This window comes from Drosophila rhopaloa, unplaced genomic scaffold (genome assembly GCF_018152115.1).
Source record: "Drosophila rhopaloa isolate 14029-0021.01 unplaced genomic scaffold, ASM1815211v1 contig_3, whole genome shotgun sequence".
Classification (NCBI taxonomy): domain Eukaryota; kingdom Metazoa; phylum Arthropoda; class Insecta; order Diptera; family Drosophilidae; genus Drosophila; species Drosophila rhopaloa.
Window position 1 is genome coordinate 3,267,515 of NW_025335123.1, and position 18,078 is coordinate 3,285,592.

At 36.8% G+C, this 18,078-nt stretch overlaps 2 protein-coding genes across 2 annotated transcripts; both read right to left on the bottom strand.

Moving 5' to 3' along the window:
* Nucleotides 1-2,450: 2,450 nt before the first annotated feature.
* Nucleotides 2,451-4,036, bottom strand: LOC123037988 (farnesol dehydrogenase). Its single transcript, XM_044461194.1, has 2 exons — nucleotides 3,312-4,036; nucleotides 2,451-2,709 (listed from the first exon to the last, which is right to left on the bottom strand). Exons 1-2 carry the CDS (start codon nucleotides 3,885-3,887, stop codon nucleotides 2,542-2,544), a joined length of 744 nt encoding a protein of 247 aa, XP_044317129.1. The 5' UTR covers nucleotides 3,888-4,036; the 3' UTR covers nucleotides 2,451-2,541.
* A 582-nt stretch (nucleotides 4,037-4,618) lies between these two features.
* On the bottom strand, nucleotides 4,619-7,162 carry LOC108040766 (farnesol dehydrogenase). The gene is made up of 2 exons (XM_044461155.1): nucleotides 6,561-7,162; nucleotides 4,619-4,997 (listed from the first exon to the last, which is right to left on the bottom strand). Exons 1-2 carry the CDS (start codon nucleotides 7,134-7,136, stop codon nucleotides 4,830-4,832), a joined length of 744 nt encoding a protein of 247 aa, XP_044317090.1. The 5' UTR covers nucleotides 7,137-7,162; the 3' UTR covers nucleotides 4,619-4,829.
* Between the last annotated feature and the right edge of the window lie 10,916 nt (nucleotides 7,163-18,078).

An 18,078-nucleotide genomic window follows, 5' to 3' on the forward strand; every position in this document is an offset into this window, starting at 1 on the left:
GCATAATTTTTATAAGCAGATAAGTTAAAATAAAAATTTTTTTTTGAGACAATAAAGGTATTAAAAGTAAATTCTAGTTGATTAGCCATTTTTATTTATTGACGACGAAATATTATGTTGAACGCTCTTATCGTGAGATATTAAAAAAACAATAATTAAATAATAAATTAATTTGTAATTTTGTAACTTTGAAATGTCCAATTAAAAATGTATATATATTAAATCAAAATTCTTGAAATTGTCTTTAAGACCTCTCAAAAGAAAACAAAAAGTTGTTCAAAAGCATATCATAATGCTGCCTAACATTAGGCTCGATTGGCGCATTTTCTTCGACAGATTCAAGTAGAAAACCCGGAAAACCGTAGCCATGATTCGTAGCCAGGAAAATCGAAGCCCGGGACAACAAGGAGCCGCGACATTATTAGCCCTATTCCTCTCAGAATTCCTCAAAGAGGTCCTGCGGAGCGACGCAGAAATGCTGCCAGTGAAACAGACAAGTAAACGAGATGCCGATGCCCCACTTCTCTGCCAAGTTTGCACCAGCAATATTGCAATAGGGGCAGCATCACAAGCAATACACTTAGAAGGAAAACAAAATACTTTGCTCTAGTTTTCTGTATAAAAGCCTGTGTAAAACCATAAAAACATAACATTAAAATAAAACCATTTTTGGTCCTTATTTTCATATAATTCTTTTCTTTATAAGTTTTTAATTTGTTGTTGTATTTGGGTTTCATATTTCATATTATTTTTGGTTCATATTTTAAATTGCTTAAAATTTATAATTATTGTAAAAATTACCCAACTATATTTGTAAGTTAAGGTTTTTTAACTACACATCATTAAACATTTTTTAATTTACATATATATAATATGTACATTAGTTCAAATAACAAACAAAATTGTTTGTCGGGAATACACGAAAAGTCCAATTAAAGTTGATTTTTGGTCCTTGATAACTTTATTTTCAAGAGTAGCTAAATTTCGTTTGTTTTATATGTCCTAATTTTACTTATTTTTGGCAATACAATTAATCCAATACATTAGGAAAACAAACCAATAAGAAATACCGGAAACCGTTCCCATGCATATGGATAATAAAATAGACAAATAGGTAAGGTTCTGATTTTATTCCCTCAAATAAAGAATATTATTTTACTATTTTTGTTATACTTCGTTTGCTTTTGGAGCTCTTAACCTTTTTTCGGAGTGTACTTTCTAGAACAGCAACATTGACAACACCGTGTTTATATGCAACATTGACAACTTGGCGTGACGCGGATGACGCAAAACTAAGTTCGATGTTGCTGCTGTTGCTGCTGATGTTGCTGCTGTTGCTGATGTTGCTGCTGTTGCTGTTGCTGTTGCTGTTGCCGCTGTTACCATAAGCATAAGCATCACCATTACCATTACTGTTGCTGCTGGTGCTGCTCCTTGTGCTTCCCTTGCTCCTGTTTGCGAGAAAGTCATAAAAGTTGTCTGACTCCGGCTTAGCTCAAGGTGAAGGCGGCATCGAGGAATAAACCGCGTGTGTGCTACCCGGGAAAAAAGATGAGAATACTCCGAAAAATAATGCAAAATACAAAGTGCACTGCAAGAATACCACATCTTTCAAGAGACGGATTTCTTATTTCAATAAATATTTTCCCTATTTTTTTAGTTGCCGTGTTATTATTATAATTATTTTCGTGTGTAAAGTTTCTTATTTCAAAGACTAATTTTAAAAATCAACCAATACTTTACCATAGGTAAAAGCAAGCTAAATAACAATTAAAAACATGACCAAGATGCTACGAAAAAGTAAGCGAAAACAAATATGGACTTAAATTTAGTGCATTAGATTAATACCCTCTGTTTAGGGCTTTAATTCCTAAAATTAAGTCCATTATAAAATTCTAAAAATAGTCCTTGACTTGAACTTTTTTTATTTCCCGTTATGTTATGTAATAGACTATTTCCATTTTATGTTATAATTCCCAAGTGTCAGTTCTGCAACTTTCCTTAATATTTTTTCGGGTGCATTCGACGGCAGCTGCTGTGCATATAACTAACTCTGGCTCTAACCTCAGTCACCGCCTCTCCCCTCGATCCCGCCCCTTTTTATAGGGCGTGGTTTGGAGGGGAGCGGGGTGTTGGGTTGCGACTATATTACATTATATGTCAAACGCGTACGCTTTCAATATTGACAGAGAGCGTTCTTGTTGCAGTCGCGGATGAGGATGTGGATGCGGATGCGGATGAGGATGTGGACACGGCACCTTCTCTGGGCTTTACCCCTCACCCCCTCTCACGACCAAAAGCCACATCCTCGTCGGATGACTTGTTGTTGCTGCCGGGCTTGTCATGCTAATGTTAACTTATTTTCGTATTTTTTGGCATTCTGGACTCCTTGCCGCAAGTGTCACTAACCCAACCCCATCGCAAGTTATTTTCAAATAAAGAGAACGCAATTTTGGTCATCACTATATTCGCTGAAATGTGGGCACTTCACCATTATTATTCATCATTATGCCATTATTATTATGTCATTCCCGGAGGGATTCAGAAGGGCTCGCCCAGCGGCTTGATGGTCAGTTCGTGGACCTGGACATGAGGGGGCGTGGCCAGGGCGTACATAATGCCCGCTGCGATGTCATCCGGTTTTAGCATCGGCAGCGTATCGAAACCGGAAGGCAGGATATCCGTATCGGTCACACCTGGAGTGATGCTCTAGAAAATTAAAGAAAAGTATACAAATATGAACCGAAATAGTCCAATAGTTTGGTGATACTTGCAATATTCTACTTGTAACATTTCACAAATTATAAATACATTAAGCTAGTTAATTATACCCGTTACTCATTAGCAAAAAAAAAAAATATAATACTGTTATTAGTAAAATATTAGTTAAAATCAGAAATAATATTTTAAATACTAAAATTAAATATAGAAAATAAAATCTTTTAAGTTTAGTAAGCGAAGTGTTAAAATCAAACAAAAGGCAGTTGAAATATATGGAAATTATTTCAATACCAAAGATCCAAAGTTTCTTTTGGAAATTCTTAAAGGTATTTGCTATTAAGGTATATGTCTTAACAGATTAGGATTCATACTTCAATATCCTTTAAATATTATAAGAAAATGGTTGATTAGTTCTGATGGGCTAATCTTAAAGAGGTATAACCTTATGCTTGAATAATTATTATTTTTAAGCTCTTTGAATAACAAAGTAAAGCTACGGATTTGGGCCACTAATTGACTAATTAAAACTGGATTTCCCACTTACCAATTTTACAGTGTTACCGAAATATAGATTAATCGCTTGGACTCACCGTGACCTTGATCTGGGTCTTGAACCCGCGCAGCTCCTGTCGCAGGACCTCCAGCAAGGCCGTGATCCCGTGCTTGGTCAGCGGGTACATGTTGAGGGCCTGCAGCTCATCGCCCGGCGGATTGATGATCGAGCGACCCGTGAGGCTGTTGATGAGCACCACATGACCGGCCACCTCGCGCTGCTGCATCGAGCGGAAGGCGCGCCGCGTGCAGATGACCACGCCCATCAGGTTCACGTTGAGCACCTGCTGCAGCTGCTCCAGCTCCAGGGTGAGCAGCTGGCCGGGGAACAGGCAGCCGGCGTTGTTCACCAGGATGTCGCAGCCGCCCAGCTGCTCCTCGATCCAGTCGAAGGCGGCCGTCACCGAGTCCAGATCGGCCACATCGCAGTGGATGGCATGGAGGCGGGACTGCAGCTCCGGCGGCAGCTGCTCCTTGATGGCCTCCATGCGGTCCACCCGCCTGGCCAGGCCCACCACGATGACCCCGGCGCCCACCAGCTGACGGGTCACTGCGGCTCCGATCCCAGAACTGGCCCCTGTGACCACGGCCACGCGATCCTGCCAGCGTTCCATCTCTCAACTATCTCAGTTATTGCTCAATTCAGTGGCCCAAGTAGATCCAGCTAACAGGCAGTTCTCCGCGGCACTGACTCGAGATGGCGACCCACGCAGCCACTATATATACCTCGTCGGATCGGCGACCCAACTTGGCCACGCAAATAAATTATTTAGAGGCAACCGCCCCAAGCGCGCAGTTCACACGTGAGTTGAATAATTGAGCCGGGTGGCGGATCTATGGCGCATTTTTAGGGGCAATTAAGACGTTTAGCGGGTCGCCAATATAATAATCACTTTCAAATCGGCCGAGGGCCCAAGAAACTTCCGCATAATAAATCATTTGAATAATCAAGACACTTCAACTAAGAAATTATGACAGTATTCGAACGTATCTATTAAATTAATAAAGCTATTTTAAGTATATAACGTATGTTAGCCTTCAAAAAAATGTTTTCATACTTTAAAATAATTTAAATTTAGAAGACATTAAATCAATATGTGGTACATATAATATAAAGTAGTCAAATAAAAAAGGTTATAATAAGTTGTAGCCATAGTAAATATTGTTTTCGTATATTTATTTAAATGAAATAATCTTTCAGAGATATATAATAGTTTATAATAAAAATACATTTTTAAAGGATTAATTAAAAAAAAAAAAAAAAAAAAAAAGATTGAAATAAATTATAGTCGTAGTAAATATTGTATTCATGTATTAATTTTAAAGAAATAATATTCCGGAAATATATAAGAGATAATAATAAGAACATATTTTTTAGGAAAATCTTACTCCATTTTTACGAAGCAAATATAAGTTATTTTACACAAATTGGCAAGACACTGGAGTACTTGGTAAGGCCCCCGTTCCATTTGGCCTATTTCGATGTAGGCCACGAATTATTTAGTGGCGAAACACTTGATTATTTAGGGGTCAATGTGGAGCAATGCAGCGGTGTCCTAGAAAGGTTCGCCCATGGGCTTGATGGTCAGCTCGTGCACCTGGACGTGGGGGGGCGTGGCCAGGACATACAGGATGGCGTTGGCCACATCCTCCGCCTGCAGCATGGGCAGCCTTTTGTAGGCCAAGGGCACCAGCTCCGTGTCCACCAGTCCCGGACTAATGCTCTGTGGGATAGTGTAGATTAGTCAGAATGCCTGGTCACTTCTGTTCGTACTAAACGTATTAATTACCCCAGCCATAACTTTTTCCCAAAGGCAAAGCCATTAAATCACCCCAAAGAGAGAGACACTAAAATGCAGTAATAAATCTCAAGTTGTGGGCGTGACTCCCATATATTTGATTTTGAAGTATTACCGACAGCTTTAATTTAGCAGTGCAAAGTTTAACCTACCATTTAAATAGTTATTTAATGACTGCTTCAATCCATACCTTTTTTAAACAATTTCGTATTTACTGAATACCTATTAGGATGGCAATTTTAAAGTTCCAAAAAGAATGTTCAGTTTAGTAATTAAAATGTCGATAATGTTTTCAACTATCTCGGAATTCTAGTTTAATACTATCAAAAACCATGATACTTCAAATGATATTCTTATTAAACCGATTATTTGTAGAGTATTCATTAAAAATGATTGTAGCAGGGGAACAATTTGTATATTAGAACATTTTTAAAATAAAATAAAATAATATCTGTGTATAAATATTATTGAGTAATAGCCTTTCTATTTTTCCATCAATTATTTCACCAAGCTTTCGAAATTCCCAATTCTCAAATATTAATGAAAAATTCGAACAATATGCAAGCGATTTGTAAGAAAGTAAGAAGTTTTTTTTTTTATCTACCGTGGAATTGTTAAATTTGACTTATGGAAGTAGTTCGAGTTATAGGGAAATTGGAGTAATTCACGTTTTACCTATGAAGATAAAATTCGAATAACAAGAAAGGAATCAAACTTCGGCAAACCTAAGCTTATATGCCCTTGCAGTTGTTACAAATCGACTACATTTCGATTTCTATGCCTATATTACTAAAAACAATGATGCTATGTCGATTTTGGGCTCCATTTTGCCATCGTTTCTATGGCAGCTATATGATATTGTGTCCGATTTTAATTCAATTAAAACCGTAATTCCATAATATATAAATATTACGAAATTTTAAAGAACATCAAAAACAAGAAAGGAAAGCTAACTTCGGACGGAGCCGAAGTTGATATACCCTTGCAGAATATTCTGTAAATTATTAATTGGATTAATTGGCCAAAAATAAAACTCATAGAAAATCCTAACTTCCTAACTTTAAAAACACCAAAGTTATGGCTTTTCCGATCGTTCAGTTATATGGCAGCTATATGATATAGTCGCCCGATTCGGCTCGTTCCGACTTATATACTACCTGCAATAGAAAGACAACTTTTGGGAAAGTTTCAAGCAGATCGCTTTAAATCTGAGGGACTAGTTTGCGTAGCAATGGACGGACGGATAGACGGACGGACAGACTGACATGGCTAGATCGACTCTCTCAAGAATATATATACATACTTTATAGCAACTGCGTTGCAAACTTTTGACTGAAATTATAGTACCCTCTGCAAGGGTATAAAAATATAGTCGCCAAGCGCTATTGTCATTGAGTTTGGTTTGATTTCTAGAGAGTTCGACCCCGGGAAGTTGGAGTTATGGAAGTTCGGACCCTAAATATATGATAGCCCCACTTGTGTACGTACCGTGACCTTGACCTGGGTCTTGAACTCGCGCATCTCCTGGCGGAAGAGCTCGGTGAGGGCGGTGACCGCGTGCTTGGTGGCCGGGTACATGTTGAGCTCCTGCTGGCTGCCGGGGAGCGGGTTGAAGATGTAGTGGCCCACGATGCTGTTGATGAGCACCACATGGCCGGCGGAGTGGCGCTGTCGCATCGACTCGAAGGCCCGCTGGCTGCAGTGCACCACGCCCATCACGTTCGTCTGCAACACCTGCTGCACCGTGTCCAGCGACATGGTCAGCAGCTGGCCGCCGGTCAGCTTGCCGGCATTGTTGATCAGTATGTCCACGCCGCCCAGCTCCCGCTGCACTGCGTCGAAGGCGGCGTCCACGGAGGCGACATCCGTGACGTCGCACTGCCGGATGTGCAGCTGCGAGCGCCGCTCCTCGGGCAACTCCCGACGCAGCTGCTCCAAGCGCTCCAGGCGGCGGGCCAGGGCCACCACCACCACGCCGGCGGAGACCAGTTTCCGGGCGACCTCCGCCCCGATTCCCGAACTGGCGCCGGTCACCACGGCCACGCGATTCTGCCAACGTTCCATGCCGACGACTTGGAGCCAAATGAAACCTCCAAGGGACTCTGGGACAATCGAAAGCTGCGGATGATCTCTGCCCAGCCTCAATTTCCAAACAGAGGAAAAAGTGCACAATAGCGCCTATAGATTTTGTGTTATTTCACACAGTGCAAAAAATCACTTAAAAGTCTATAAATATCGTGCAATATTAGTATTCTTACTTAATATTTTCACAAACCTATTCATTAAAATAATTTAAAAAAGTGCGCTTTATAATTAAATAGCTACATACAAATTGACAAATTTAAATAAAGAAAATATAGCTTTTAAAAATTACCTGCTGATTGTTAAAACCTCTTAAATTGCTAGTATAGTTCAAGAAAAATGTAGCCACATAACCGGAATTTTTGCACATACAAAAATGGCTAAATTAAGAAAGGTCAGGTAGTGTTATACTTTAAGTCAATATGTTATGTGTAACTTCTGTCATTATAGTAATATCCATATTTAAAACTCTTTTAAAAAATTGCAAGTTATTTAATTTAAATGCAGATTATATGGATTAATACTACCGGTGTAGGTTTTTAACTCTTGCAGACAAAATCAAATCATAAAGTTTAAAGTTTCTGCATTTCTGCCCATTAAGTACACTTTTCGCTTACCGAAATTTTCTAATTTATAGAAGTCGAACAATATATATTATTTTATACTCTACATTTAATTTCATGTGAACTTTATAATTAGAAAACAAGAAAGGAAAGCTAACTTCGGGCGGAGCCGAAGTTGATATACCCTTGCAGAATACTCTGTAAATTATATTCTCCAAAATTATTCATATGATGCATTCTTAATACTCATAAAAAATCCCAACTTCCTAACTTTAAAAACACCAAAGTTATGACATTTCCAATCGTTCAGTTATATGGCAGCTATAGGATATAATCGGCCGATCCTTATGAAATTTGGTAGGTCGGATTGGCTGGCCAAATATAACACCCATAGAAAATGCCGACTTCCTAACTTTACAAACACCAAAGTTATGGCATTTCCGATCAATCAGTTATATGGCAGCTATAGGATATAGTCGGCCGATCCTTATGAAATTCGGCATGTCGGATTGATTAGCCAAATATAAAACCCATAGAAAATCCCAACATTCTAACTTTACAAACACCAAAGTTATGGCATTTCCGATCAATCAGTTATATGGAAGCTATAGGATATAGTCGGCCGATCCTTATGAAATTCGGCATGTCGGATTGATTAGCCAAATACAAAACCCATAGAAAATCCCAACTTCCTAACTTTACAAACACCAAAGTTATGGCATTTCCGATCGTTCAGTTATATGGCAGCTATAGGATATAGTCGGCCGATCCCGGCCGTTCCGACTTATATGCTGCGTGCAAAGGAAAGAAGGGTGTGTGCAAAGTTTCAATTCGATATCTTTAAAACTGAGAGACTAGTTCGCGTAGAAACAGACAGACGGACAGACAGACGGACAGACGGACAGACGGACAGACGGACAGACGGACATGGCTATATCAACTCAGGAGGTGATCCTGATCAAGAATATATATACTTTATAGGGTCGGAGATGTCTCCTTCACTGCGTTGCACACTTTTGACCAAAATTATAATACCCTCTGCAAGGGTATAAAAAAAGAGACTTTAGACTTCAAGATTAAAGCTTTATCCGAAGTCTAATCGTTGAAATAACAATTCCATCTTTAAAATCGGGGCTAAAAAATAATATTACATTATTAAAAGTATTATTTAAAAAACTAAAATATTTTCAAGTGCATTTTCATATCCAATTACGACTGTAGTTGCATAACACGCAAAACCGCAGATTGATACGATCCGATTACAGATCAATAATTCAGACCGCAATTCAATCACAGATGTTCGCCCCAGTTAAAATATTCTTTAGTTTGAAATCTAGACTGAAGCCGGATCAATGAATTCGGTGCATTTAGTTTATTAATGAGAAAAGGTCACAACAAAGATATTTATTTATTTTATCCGTAACATTTAAAAAGAAAACAAATTATTTTGACAGAAGCTTTCGACTAAACTAGGGGAAACATGCCGGTAATAATCATAAATAAATTTGCTAGCTGATTGGATTATTTATTTGATTATTTACCCGGCTGCCACGGGGGCAATAGTATGCCTATTTCGAATTTGCCACTGCCGTAAGTTGTTTGCTCCTGCCCTCCTCTTGAATAACTAAATCGAAGTAGTATGAAGAGGACTCCGTAATGAAATATTGACGGGTCGTATTCGCAACTTTGTCGCAGCTGCAAGCCGGTCCAACAAAAACAAAACGAAAACACAGAAGAAAAACAACAAGCTCGACAGCTGCACAAAAGTTTTTCCTTTGAAATATAAATAAAAATCAATTTGAGGCGCATTTTACAGCGCCGAAACTCAAATATAGAGGGGTTTGAAAAAAATGAGGGGGGGTTCTAGGGATTCAGGGGGGGGTGTGTTCCACATACGCAAGCAAATGTCGGCAATAGTTAACAAATGCCTTAGGGGAAAAGCTGGCGGGGTCTCACTCTTAATATGCACTTGAAAAATAACTCACCCTTTAGTTTAAAATATTTTAAAAATACATTTTTATTATAAATAATAGTATAGCTTACAAAACTAAAGCTAACATTGAAGGGCTTTAAAAAGTATGTATAAATAATAATATTAAGATTTTGATCTTACAATAATATAAGACAAAACAATCATAAACAAATATTTTATAATGGAAGATATTTTTAAAATTAAACTGTCTTTTATTTTTGACCCAGGAATTCTTTGCAATTTAATATAATTTTAAAAATAAATTTGTATTAGAAAACTAAATCTAACATTGAAGGGCTTTAAGGAAGTATGTATAAATAATAAATAATAAATTTAATATTTTGATCTTTTAATAATATAAGACAAAACAATCATAGACAAATATTTTTTATTTTTAAAACTAAACTGCTATTCAACTGATCAATTTCCAGATTATTTTAATCGAAATACGAATTAAGCGCACATTATACTAATCGAATTAAAAGAATTTTTTTTTTGCTGTGCAACGATTTTTGGGGCAGTGATTTCTTGCGATTCCTGTCCCATGGGCACACGTGCTATTTGCTCACGTGTTTATGGAAATTGAGCAACGTATTTCAAGTATTTGGAGGAGCGTCAGCTCAAAGCGCCGTTTATTTGCCGACTTGAGACTCGGAGCTTCGAGACGGGCGAAGGAAAAGGCAAGAAAAATGCGCATGAAAATTTCACTGATTACGTATTTGCCGAGGAGCAGGGAGGCGTGTGGGTGGCTCAAACTTTTCGGCAAACAAGGATCTATTAGTCGCATTAGACTCGGCAGGATGCGCCCCGCACCCGGAGACTCGAGTCTGGGATCTGGAGACCATAGTCTGGCATATGGATTGAATCCTCCACATGTGGTCGTGCCCGTGGTCAGGGTTCAATGCCGAGCATGTGCATATGCACGTGTAGATTTAAAAAAAACAAAGGGAAAGGAAGGTTTTCCTCCGATATGGACACTGCCACTACAGTGAGCTGTCTGAATTATGCAAACAATCGGCGGAGGCGGACGGAGGAACACTGTACTCCATAAGGGAATACCCTAGGTGTCGAAGGCAATCGCCCACTTCCTGCGTTGCACTTTCTGCAAGGAGTTATGTACTCTTTTAAAACTGACATTTAAAAATATGTTTTTAAAAGAAAATCTCAGTTGCATTATGTTGCTTTATGTGAAGTATATTTCTTTGATTTGTTACAGAAAGAAATAAATTTCCTTGAAATCAAAACAAAAGTAAAAACTACAAACTCCTGTTAAATCAATATTTTGGACCATATTGAAAATATACACAATTATTCCTTTTAATTTATGACACAAGAAAATATTAATTTAAAAAAAATAAACTTAGCTCATTTCGATTACTGAAAATTTAAATTTGATTTAATACTAATTTAATACTATTTATTTACAAGAAATAAGAAAGAAAACATAAATGTTATTTTTTTATGATATAATTTATGAAATTGCCTACATAAAAATTCACTGTACTTATTATTTCACTTGAAACTAAGTATAAGCATTTTTGTTTGTTTTTTTTGTTGATATATTTTGTAGCAAACTTGTTGAAATGAGAGTCTCTCTAGTCCGCACTATTTGAAGGGATTTTTTCAGAGACTTTGATTTCGAATCGCATACGTTTTGCCGCTCCAACAGAGACGACTGGAACAGCTGCTGCTGCTGGAGCTCCGGGTCCCGATCCTTGGGTGTCCTCGTCCGTGTCCATGTCCTGCTGCTCCTTGTGCTCCTTGTTGTGTCTTCTGCTCCTGTCGCCGCTGGCCATAATTCAAATTTGCAGTTTTCTATGCTAATTCGTTTGATATCGCTGGAAAGATGGCGACGTCCTCGGATCTGGCCACAGAAAGTGTGCCGGAAATTTATGCAGACCTGGCATATGTGGTATGTGTCCCCTTGAGAAAGGGGTATGCGGAATTTAAATTCGGAATAAGGGATACGAAATGCGGAATACGAAAAGTGGAGTGTGTGGAGACCCGAATTCGAAGGACCAGCAGGCGACAAGTGAAATGTGCATGAAAAGACGCGGCATTTGCATTTGGCCTGACCCTCGAAGGCGTCGCTAGCTGATTTCATTATGCCAATTTGTCTTGGCCTTCTCTTCCGCCTTCCCTTTCCCTTCCCCTTCACCTTCCCGGAATCTCTCAGCATAATTATGTAAGCAGCTGGCGGGGATTCCCATACCCATTTTGGCCCCACCCCGGCATTCGGCCATTTAAGCTGGTTTATGCTCCCAGTTTTATGGCCAAAAGGACAGGCTTTTCCGAGCAACCGACCAGGTGAGTATGCCTGTGGCAACACTTCCTGCGAAATGGCAGCCACTTGGCGTTTCGGCTGTTATGACCACCCATAAACCGGCCAAAATAGCCGCCAATCCAAAGCCTGCAACAATGTTTTGAAAGATGTCCAGGATACAGGATACAGGATACAGGATCTTTGATGCCACGTCTCATGTGATTAGCAAATGATTGATTCGATTTTAATGCGTATCGAGGTATATACACTTTCTTGGCTCGCCCAGTAATTAGTTGTAGTCAGTAGTTGCCAACTGGGGAACCGGAAATCCTTTTTCAGTTTCAGTTTATGACGGCTCCTTCCGCAGCAACGACTTGGCCAGGCTCCAGGATTCCACCGAATGCGATTAAAAATGAGTCGACAATGGTGCCGGAAATTGTCTTTTATTTTTGTCCTAGGAATTCTTTGCAATTTAATATACGTATTGAACAAATAATTTTGTATTAAAACATCAAAATAAAGTTGTCAGTTTAAAATTAGCTTAAAGCTAAAATATTTAGATTCAATTTAAATTCAGTATTTTCTAATTTATTGGAATACAAATATGAAATTTAGAGAATTCTTGGGAATTTTTTAAACTATTTTTACTCTATCAAAACTTTACTTTTTATATTACATATAATTTAAATTAAGGAAGAGATCAATATCAAAATATTCTTTATTGATTCTACCTAATAATAAGTTATTCTTACCAATATTCAGGTATAAATAAGTTTAATTTAAATGTACCTTAAACTATTGCTTATGTTGCATTTAATTCATTATTTTCTTATGATTTTTTATTATAATAATTTTTTATTATTATGGTTTTTATTTTTTGTCAGGTATGTCTTCAATAGCTGTACTATTATTTAAATAATTATTTTCCCTTTCAAGAGAAACTTCATTTATAAGTATAGTGTGCTTTATTTAATTGAAAACCTCAAGAATAACATTATTGTTTTTGAATGTTTTTTAAAATACTCCTTAAGAAATACTTCGCCACTTCCGGATTTTGTGGAGCTTGGACAAGGGAATTTAATTTGGCGCTTCCTTGGCAGCTGCCAGTCAATCGTTCCAATATTATTCAATAACATGCCGACGGGTGTTGTCGCCCTTTCCCAATGGCCAGATGTCAGAATCTCATATTCGTAAACAAGTTGATTTCGCTCGGCAGCTTGTGTCATTTATTCAGCTCATTTATTGATTCACATTGCGGCCGGGCAAAAGACACGTGTTTGCTGGCAGATATGTGCCGGATATAGGGGATATAATAAAGAACCCAAGACGTGCAGGACCAAAGCTCAAGTGACCATCGAACAGAGAGGAAAATTATCATTAAAGACTTTTTATTTTAGTATTATTATTATTATTTGTTGGGGCTTACTTACAGTATATATAAAGAAAAACACTGAGTACTTTAATTCAGATGATGTCAGATTTAAAATGAGTTTTGAATTAATAATAACTATATTTATGCACAGATATTTATTTCCATAATTTTATTTACCATACTTGTCTAATTGTAGGCACAAAAATTAGATTTGGCAATTCTAGACTTATTTTTTTCAGTACACCGAAGTAACTGGCTGTTTCAACTATCAATTTGCTGACAGCGTATTTTCCTCACGTGTCCGGGGGCTGAATCAATCGAGTCGGAAGTAAACTCATTAGGCCGAAACAGGTGCTAGAAAGTGGGAGAAAATAGTGGGAGACTATGCGCCATTTGAATGGCTCAGGAATGGCAGATTTATTTGACTGCCAAGACCCGGCGACTAACGTCTTGGAGCACTCAAAAACCAGTCACGTCAGCCATTCCCCTTTGGAATGGGATTCCGAAAAAAGGAGCAAGCTGCCAACACACAACACAGCGCAAAAGTTGAACATAATATTTTATGAGGACTTCATGGCGAAATCTCCGTCCTGCACATGTGTGCACTGATTGCAGCAGTCCCCGTCCTGGATTTGGGGCTCCAGATTCCGGATCCCGTATCCTGGATCCTGAATCCTGGATCCTGGATCCAAGCTTATGATAAATGGCCCCAACATGCAGCCAAAAACTGCAGTCAGTCGGGGGCTGGTGTATCAAATTATGAAGAAATAATAATAAAATGTTGCAAAAAGACATCCTACAACTGTTGATGATAAATGAAGCCAAGGGCAAGCGCACATTGGGTCGCCGAGCTTTGGAACTTCTCCCATTGGATTTAAAAGACATCCTTTTTGGCCAGGGCACAAAATACAAAGAAGCCAAGCAAACCGAAATAAACTTTCGATTGGAAGAACAATTATTCCAAGTTGGAAAAAAATCACCCAGCTCAAACCCTTTCTATATTTTCCAATCAACTTTAGGATGTCCTGCGTGTCACTCATAATCTACGAACGGAAAAACAGTGTGATTGTTATGCCACTTTTGAGAATGCGATAAAATATAAATAATGCGATAATAAATAAATTTAATTATAAAATTGTTGTTTGGGATTTGGAAATATTTAAATACTATGGAAATACGGTTTAAATTAAATTGAAATCGAACATCTATTTCATATATGTAGCTCCCATAGAAAAATTTAAAAAATTAATAAAAATTAAAAATTAAAAAAAAAAATTTTGCTTTTTTTTCCTTTTATAAAAATATTCCTTTGAGATATAGTAATTATTTACTATATCAGAACTACGCTTTTAGTTTTGTCGAAATCAGACAACAATATCATAAAGCTGCCATAGCTGACCCAAAATCGGACTTCTAGAGCTCATAGCTTTACCAAATTTAATCCGATTTCAAAGTGGCATACCTCTTAAGACTTGTGGTTTGATTCTCTAAAAAACTGCTTTCATAATTTTCATTTTAACGTTGATCAAATTTTTGACCCATTTTCATGTCATTTTTTTCATGTTTCCCATGATTTGTAAAATGGTGACTTACAATTGGACTTCCAGAGTCCATAACTTTACCAAATTTAAAACGATTTCAAAGTGGCATACCTCTTAAGACTTGTGGTTTGATTCTCAAAAAAAACGGCATTTAAAATTTTCATTTTAACGTTGATCAAATTGTTGACCCATTTTCATGTCATTTTTTTCATGTTTCCCATGATTTGTAAAATGGTGACTTACAATTGGACTTCCAGAGTCCATAACTTTACCAAATTTAAAACGATTTCAAAGTGGCATACCTCTTAAGACTTGTGGTTTGATTCTCAAAAAAAACGGCATTTAAAATTTTCATTTTAACGTTGATCAAATTGTTGACCCATTTTCATGTCATTTTTTTCATGTTTCCCATGACTTGAAAAAAAGGGACCCATAATTGGACTTCCAGAGTCCATAACTTTACCAAATTTAATCCGATTTCAAAGTGGCATACCTCTTAAGGGGTTATCCGGGTCTTGAAGCACGAAAAAAAGCCTATTTTCGTGAATTTTTTTAAAAGATCTTACGACAATTTCACAAATTTCGTTTATTGTTCATTAATGTTTATGGTTTGTCCAACATTGTGTAAAAATTTGAACCAAAAAATTTTTAAATTGAGCCGTTGAGGCAGGCTTGAACTTGACCTCTTAAAAAATTGTGCCCTTGCGGTAGGCAAAATATCTCCGTCAATTTTTATCTGAAATCAAAAAACTAAAATTATTCTGATAGTGCGTGTGTCTCGCTTGTCCTCTACGAGCCATTTTTTTTTTAAATTAAAAATTGAATTTTTTGTAGCGCTTTTCATAAAAAGTGTCCTTTTTTACGAAAATTTTGGTCATATTTTGGCTTATAAAATGAGTTGTAATTAAAAATTAAAAAAATCCCTCCGTTAAGGACAAGATAATTATGTCTAAAAGAAGTGTGCATAAGCAGAAGTTGATCGGTGCAATAGTTTTTGAGAAATCGTGACTACCGACTTCAAAAAAGTGGTTTTGAGAAAAACGCGTTTAAAGTGCAGCATCTGCCCGACGCCAGAGCCCGAATTGCCCGTTGTGACGTTCGAAGCGCTGGGCTTTAATTTTCTCCCATTCCTACATTTTTGCTTCGATCGACTTGAAATTTTCAGACAACATTCCTGAAACTTTGTACTATTATATAAAAAAGTTTGAAAAAAATGAATTTTTTGAAGTGTCAAGACCCGGATAACCCCTTAAGACTTGTGGTTTGATTCTCTAAAAAACTGCATTCAAAATTTTCATTTTAACGTTGATCAAATTTTTGACCCATTTTCAAGTCATTTTTTTCATGTTTCCCATGATTTGTAAAATGGTGACTTATAATTGGACTTCCAGAGTCCATAACATTACCAAATTTAATCCGATTTCAAAGTGGCTTACCTCCTAAGACTTGTGGTTTGATTCTCTAAAAAACTGCATTCAAAATTTTCATTTTAACGTTGATCATATTTTTGACCCATTTTCATGTCATTTTTTTCATGTTTCCCATGATTTGTATGGTGACTTACAATTGGACTTCCAGAGTCCATAACTTTACCAAATTAAATCCGATTTCAAAGTGACATACCACTTAAGACTTGTGGTTTGATTCTCTAAAAAACTGCATTCAAAATTTTCATTTTAACGTTGATCAAATTTTTGACCCATTTTCATGTCATTTTTTTCATGTTTCCCATGATTTGTAAAATGGTGACTTAGAATTGGACTTCCAGAGTCCATAACTTTACCAAATTTAATCCGATTGCAAAGTGGCTTACCTCCTAAGACTTGTGGTTTGATTCTCTAAAAAACTGCATTCAAAATTTTCATTTTAACGTTGATCATATTTTTGACCCATTTTCATGTCATTTTTTTCATGTTTCCCATGATTTGTAAAAAGGTGACTTACAATTGGACTTCCAGAGTCCAATTGTAAGCAAATTTAATCCGATTTCAAAGTGGCATACCTCTTAAGACTTGTGGTTTGATTCTCTAAAAAAATGCATTCAAAATTTTCATTTTAACGTTGATCAAATTTTTGACCCATTTCCATGTCATTTTTTTCATGTGACCTACAATTGGACTTCCAGAGTCCATAACTTTACCAAATTTAATCCGATTTCAAAGTGGCATACCTTTTTAGCCTTGTGGTTTGATTCTCTAAAAAACTGCATTCAAAATTTTCATTTTAACGTTGATCAAATTTTTGACCCATTTTCATGTCATTTTTTTCATGTTTCCCATGATTTGTAAAATGGTGACTTACAATTGGACTTCCAGAGTCCATAACTTTACCAAATTTAATCCGATTTCAAAGTGGCATACCACTTAAGACTTGTGGTTTGATTCTCTAAAAAACTGCATTCAAAATTTTCATTTTAACGTTGATCAAATTTTTGACCCATTTTCATGTCATTTTTTTCATGTTTCCCATGACTTGAAAAAAAGGGACCCACAATTGGACTTCCAGAGTCCATTACTTTACCAAATTTAACCCGATTTCAAAGTGGCTTACCTCCTAAGACTTGTGGTTTGATTCTCTAAAAAACTGCATTCAAATTTTTCATTTTAACGTTGATCATATTTTTGACCCATTTTCATGTCATTTTTTTCATGTTTCCCATGATTTGTAAAATGGTGACTTACAATTGGACTTCCAGAGTCCATAACTTTACCAAATTTAATCCGATTTCAAAGTGGCATACCTCTTAAGACTTGTGGTTTGATTCTCTAAAAAACTGCATTTAAAATTTTCATTTTAACGTTGATCATATTTTTGACCCATTTTCATGTCATTTTTTTCATGTTTCCCATGATTTGTAAAAAGGTGACCTACAATTGGAATTCCAGAGTTCATAACATTACCAAATTTAATCCGATTTCAAAGTGGCTTACCTCCTAAGACTTGTGGTTTGATTCTCTAAAAAACTGCATTCAAAATTTTCATTTTAACGTTGATCATATTTTTGACCCATTTTCATGTCATTTTTTTCATGTTTCCCATGATTTGTAAAAAGGTGACTTACAATTGGACTTCCAGAGTCCAATTGTAAGCAAATTTAATCCGATTTCAAAGTGGCATACCACTTAAGACTTGTGGTTTGATTCTCTAAAAAACTGCATTTAAAATTTTCATTTTAACGTTGATCAAATTTTTGACCCATTTTCATGTCATTTT

Bases quoted from the DNA above. Each gene is read 5' to 3' on its own strand.
- LOC123037988 (XM_044461194.1), bottom strand. From the start codon at position 3,887: ATGGAACGCTGGCAGGATCGCGTGGCCGTGGTCACAGGGGCCAGTTCT. The intron at 2,710-3,311 runs GTGAGTCCAAGC...TTAATTTTCTAG, and splicing joins AGACCCAGATCAAGGTCACG to AGCATCACTCCAGGTGTGAC.
- LOC108040766 (XM_044461155.1), bottom strand. From the start codon at position 7,136: ATGGAACGTTGGCAGAATCGCGTGGCCGTGGTGACCGGCGCCAGTTCG. The intron at 4,998-6,560 runs GTACGTACACAA...ACTATCCCACAG, and splicing joins AGACCCAGGTCAAGGTCACG to AGCATTAGTCCGGGACTGGT.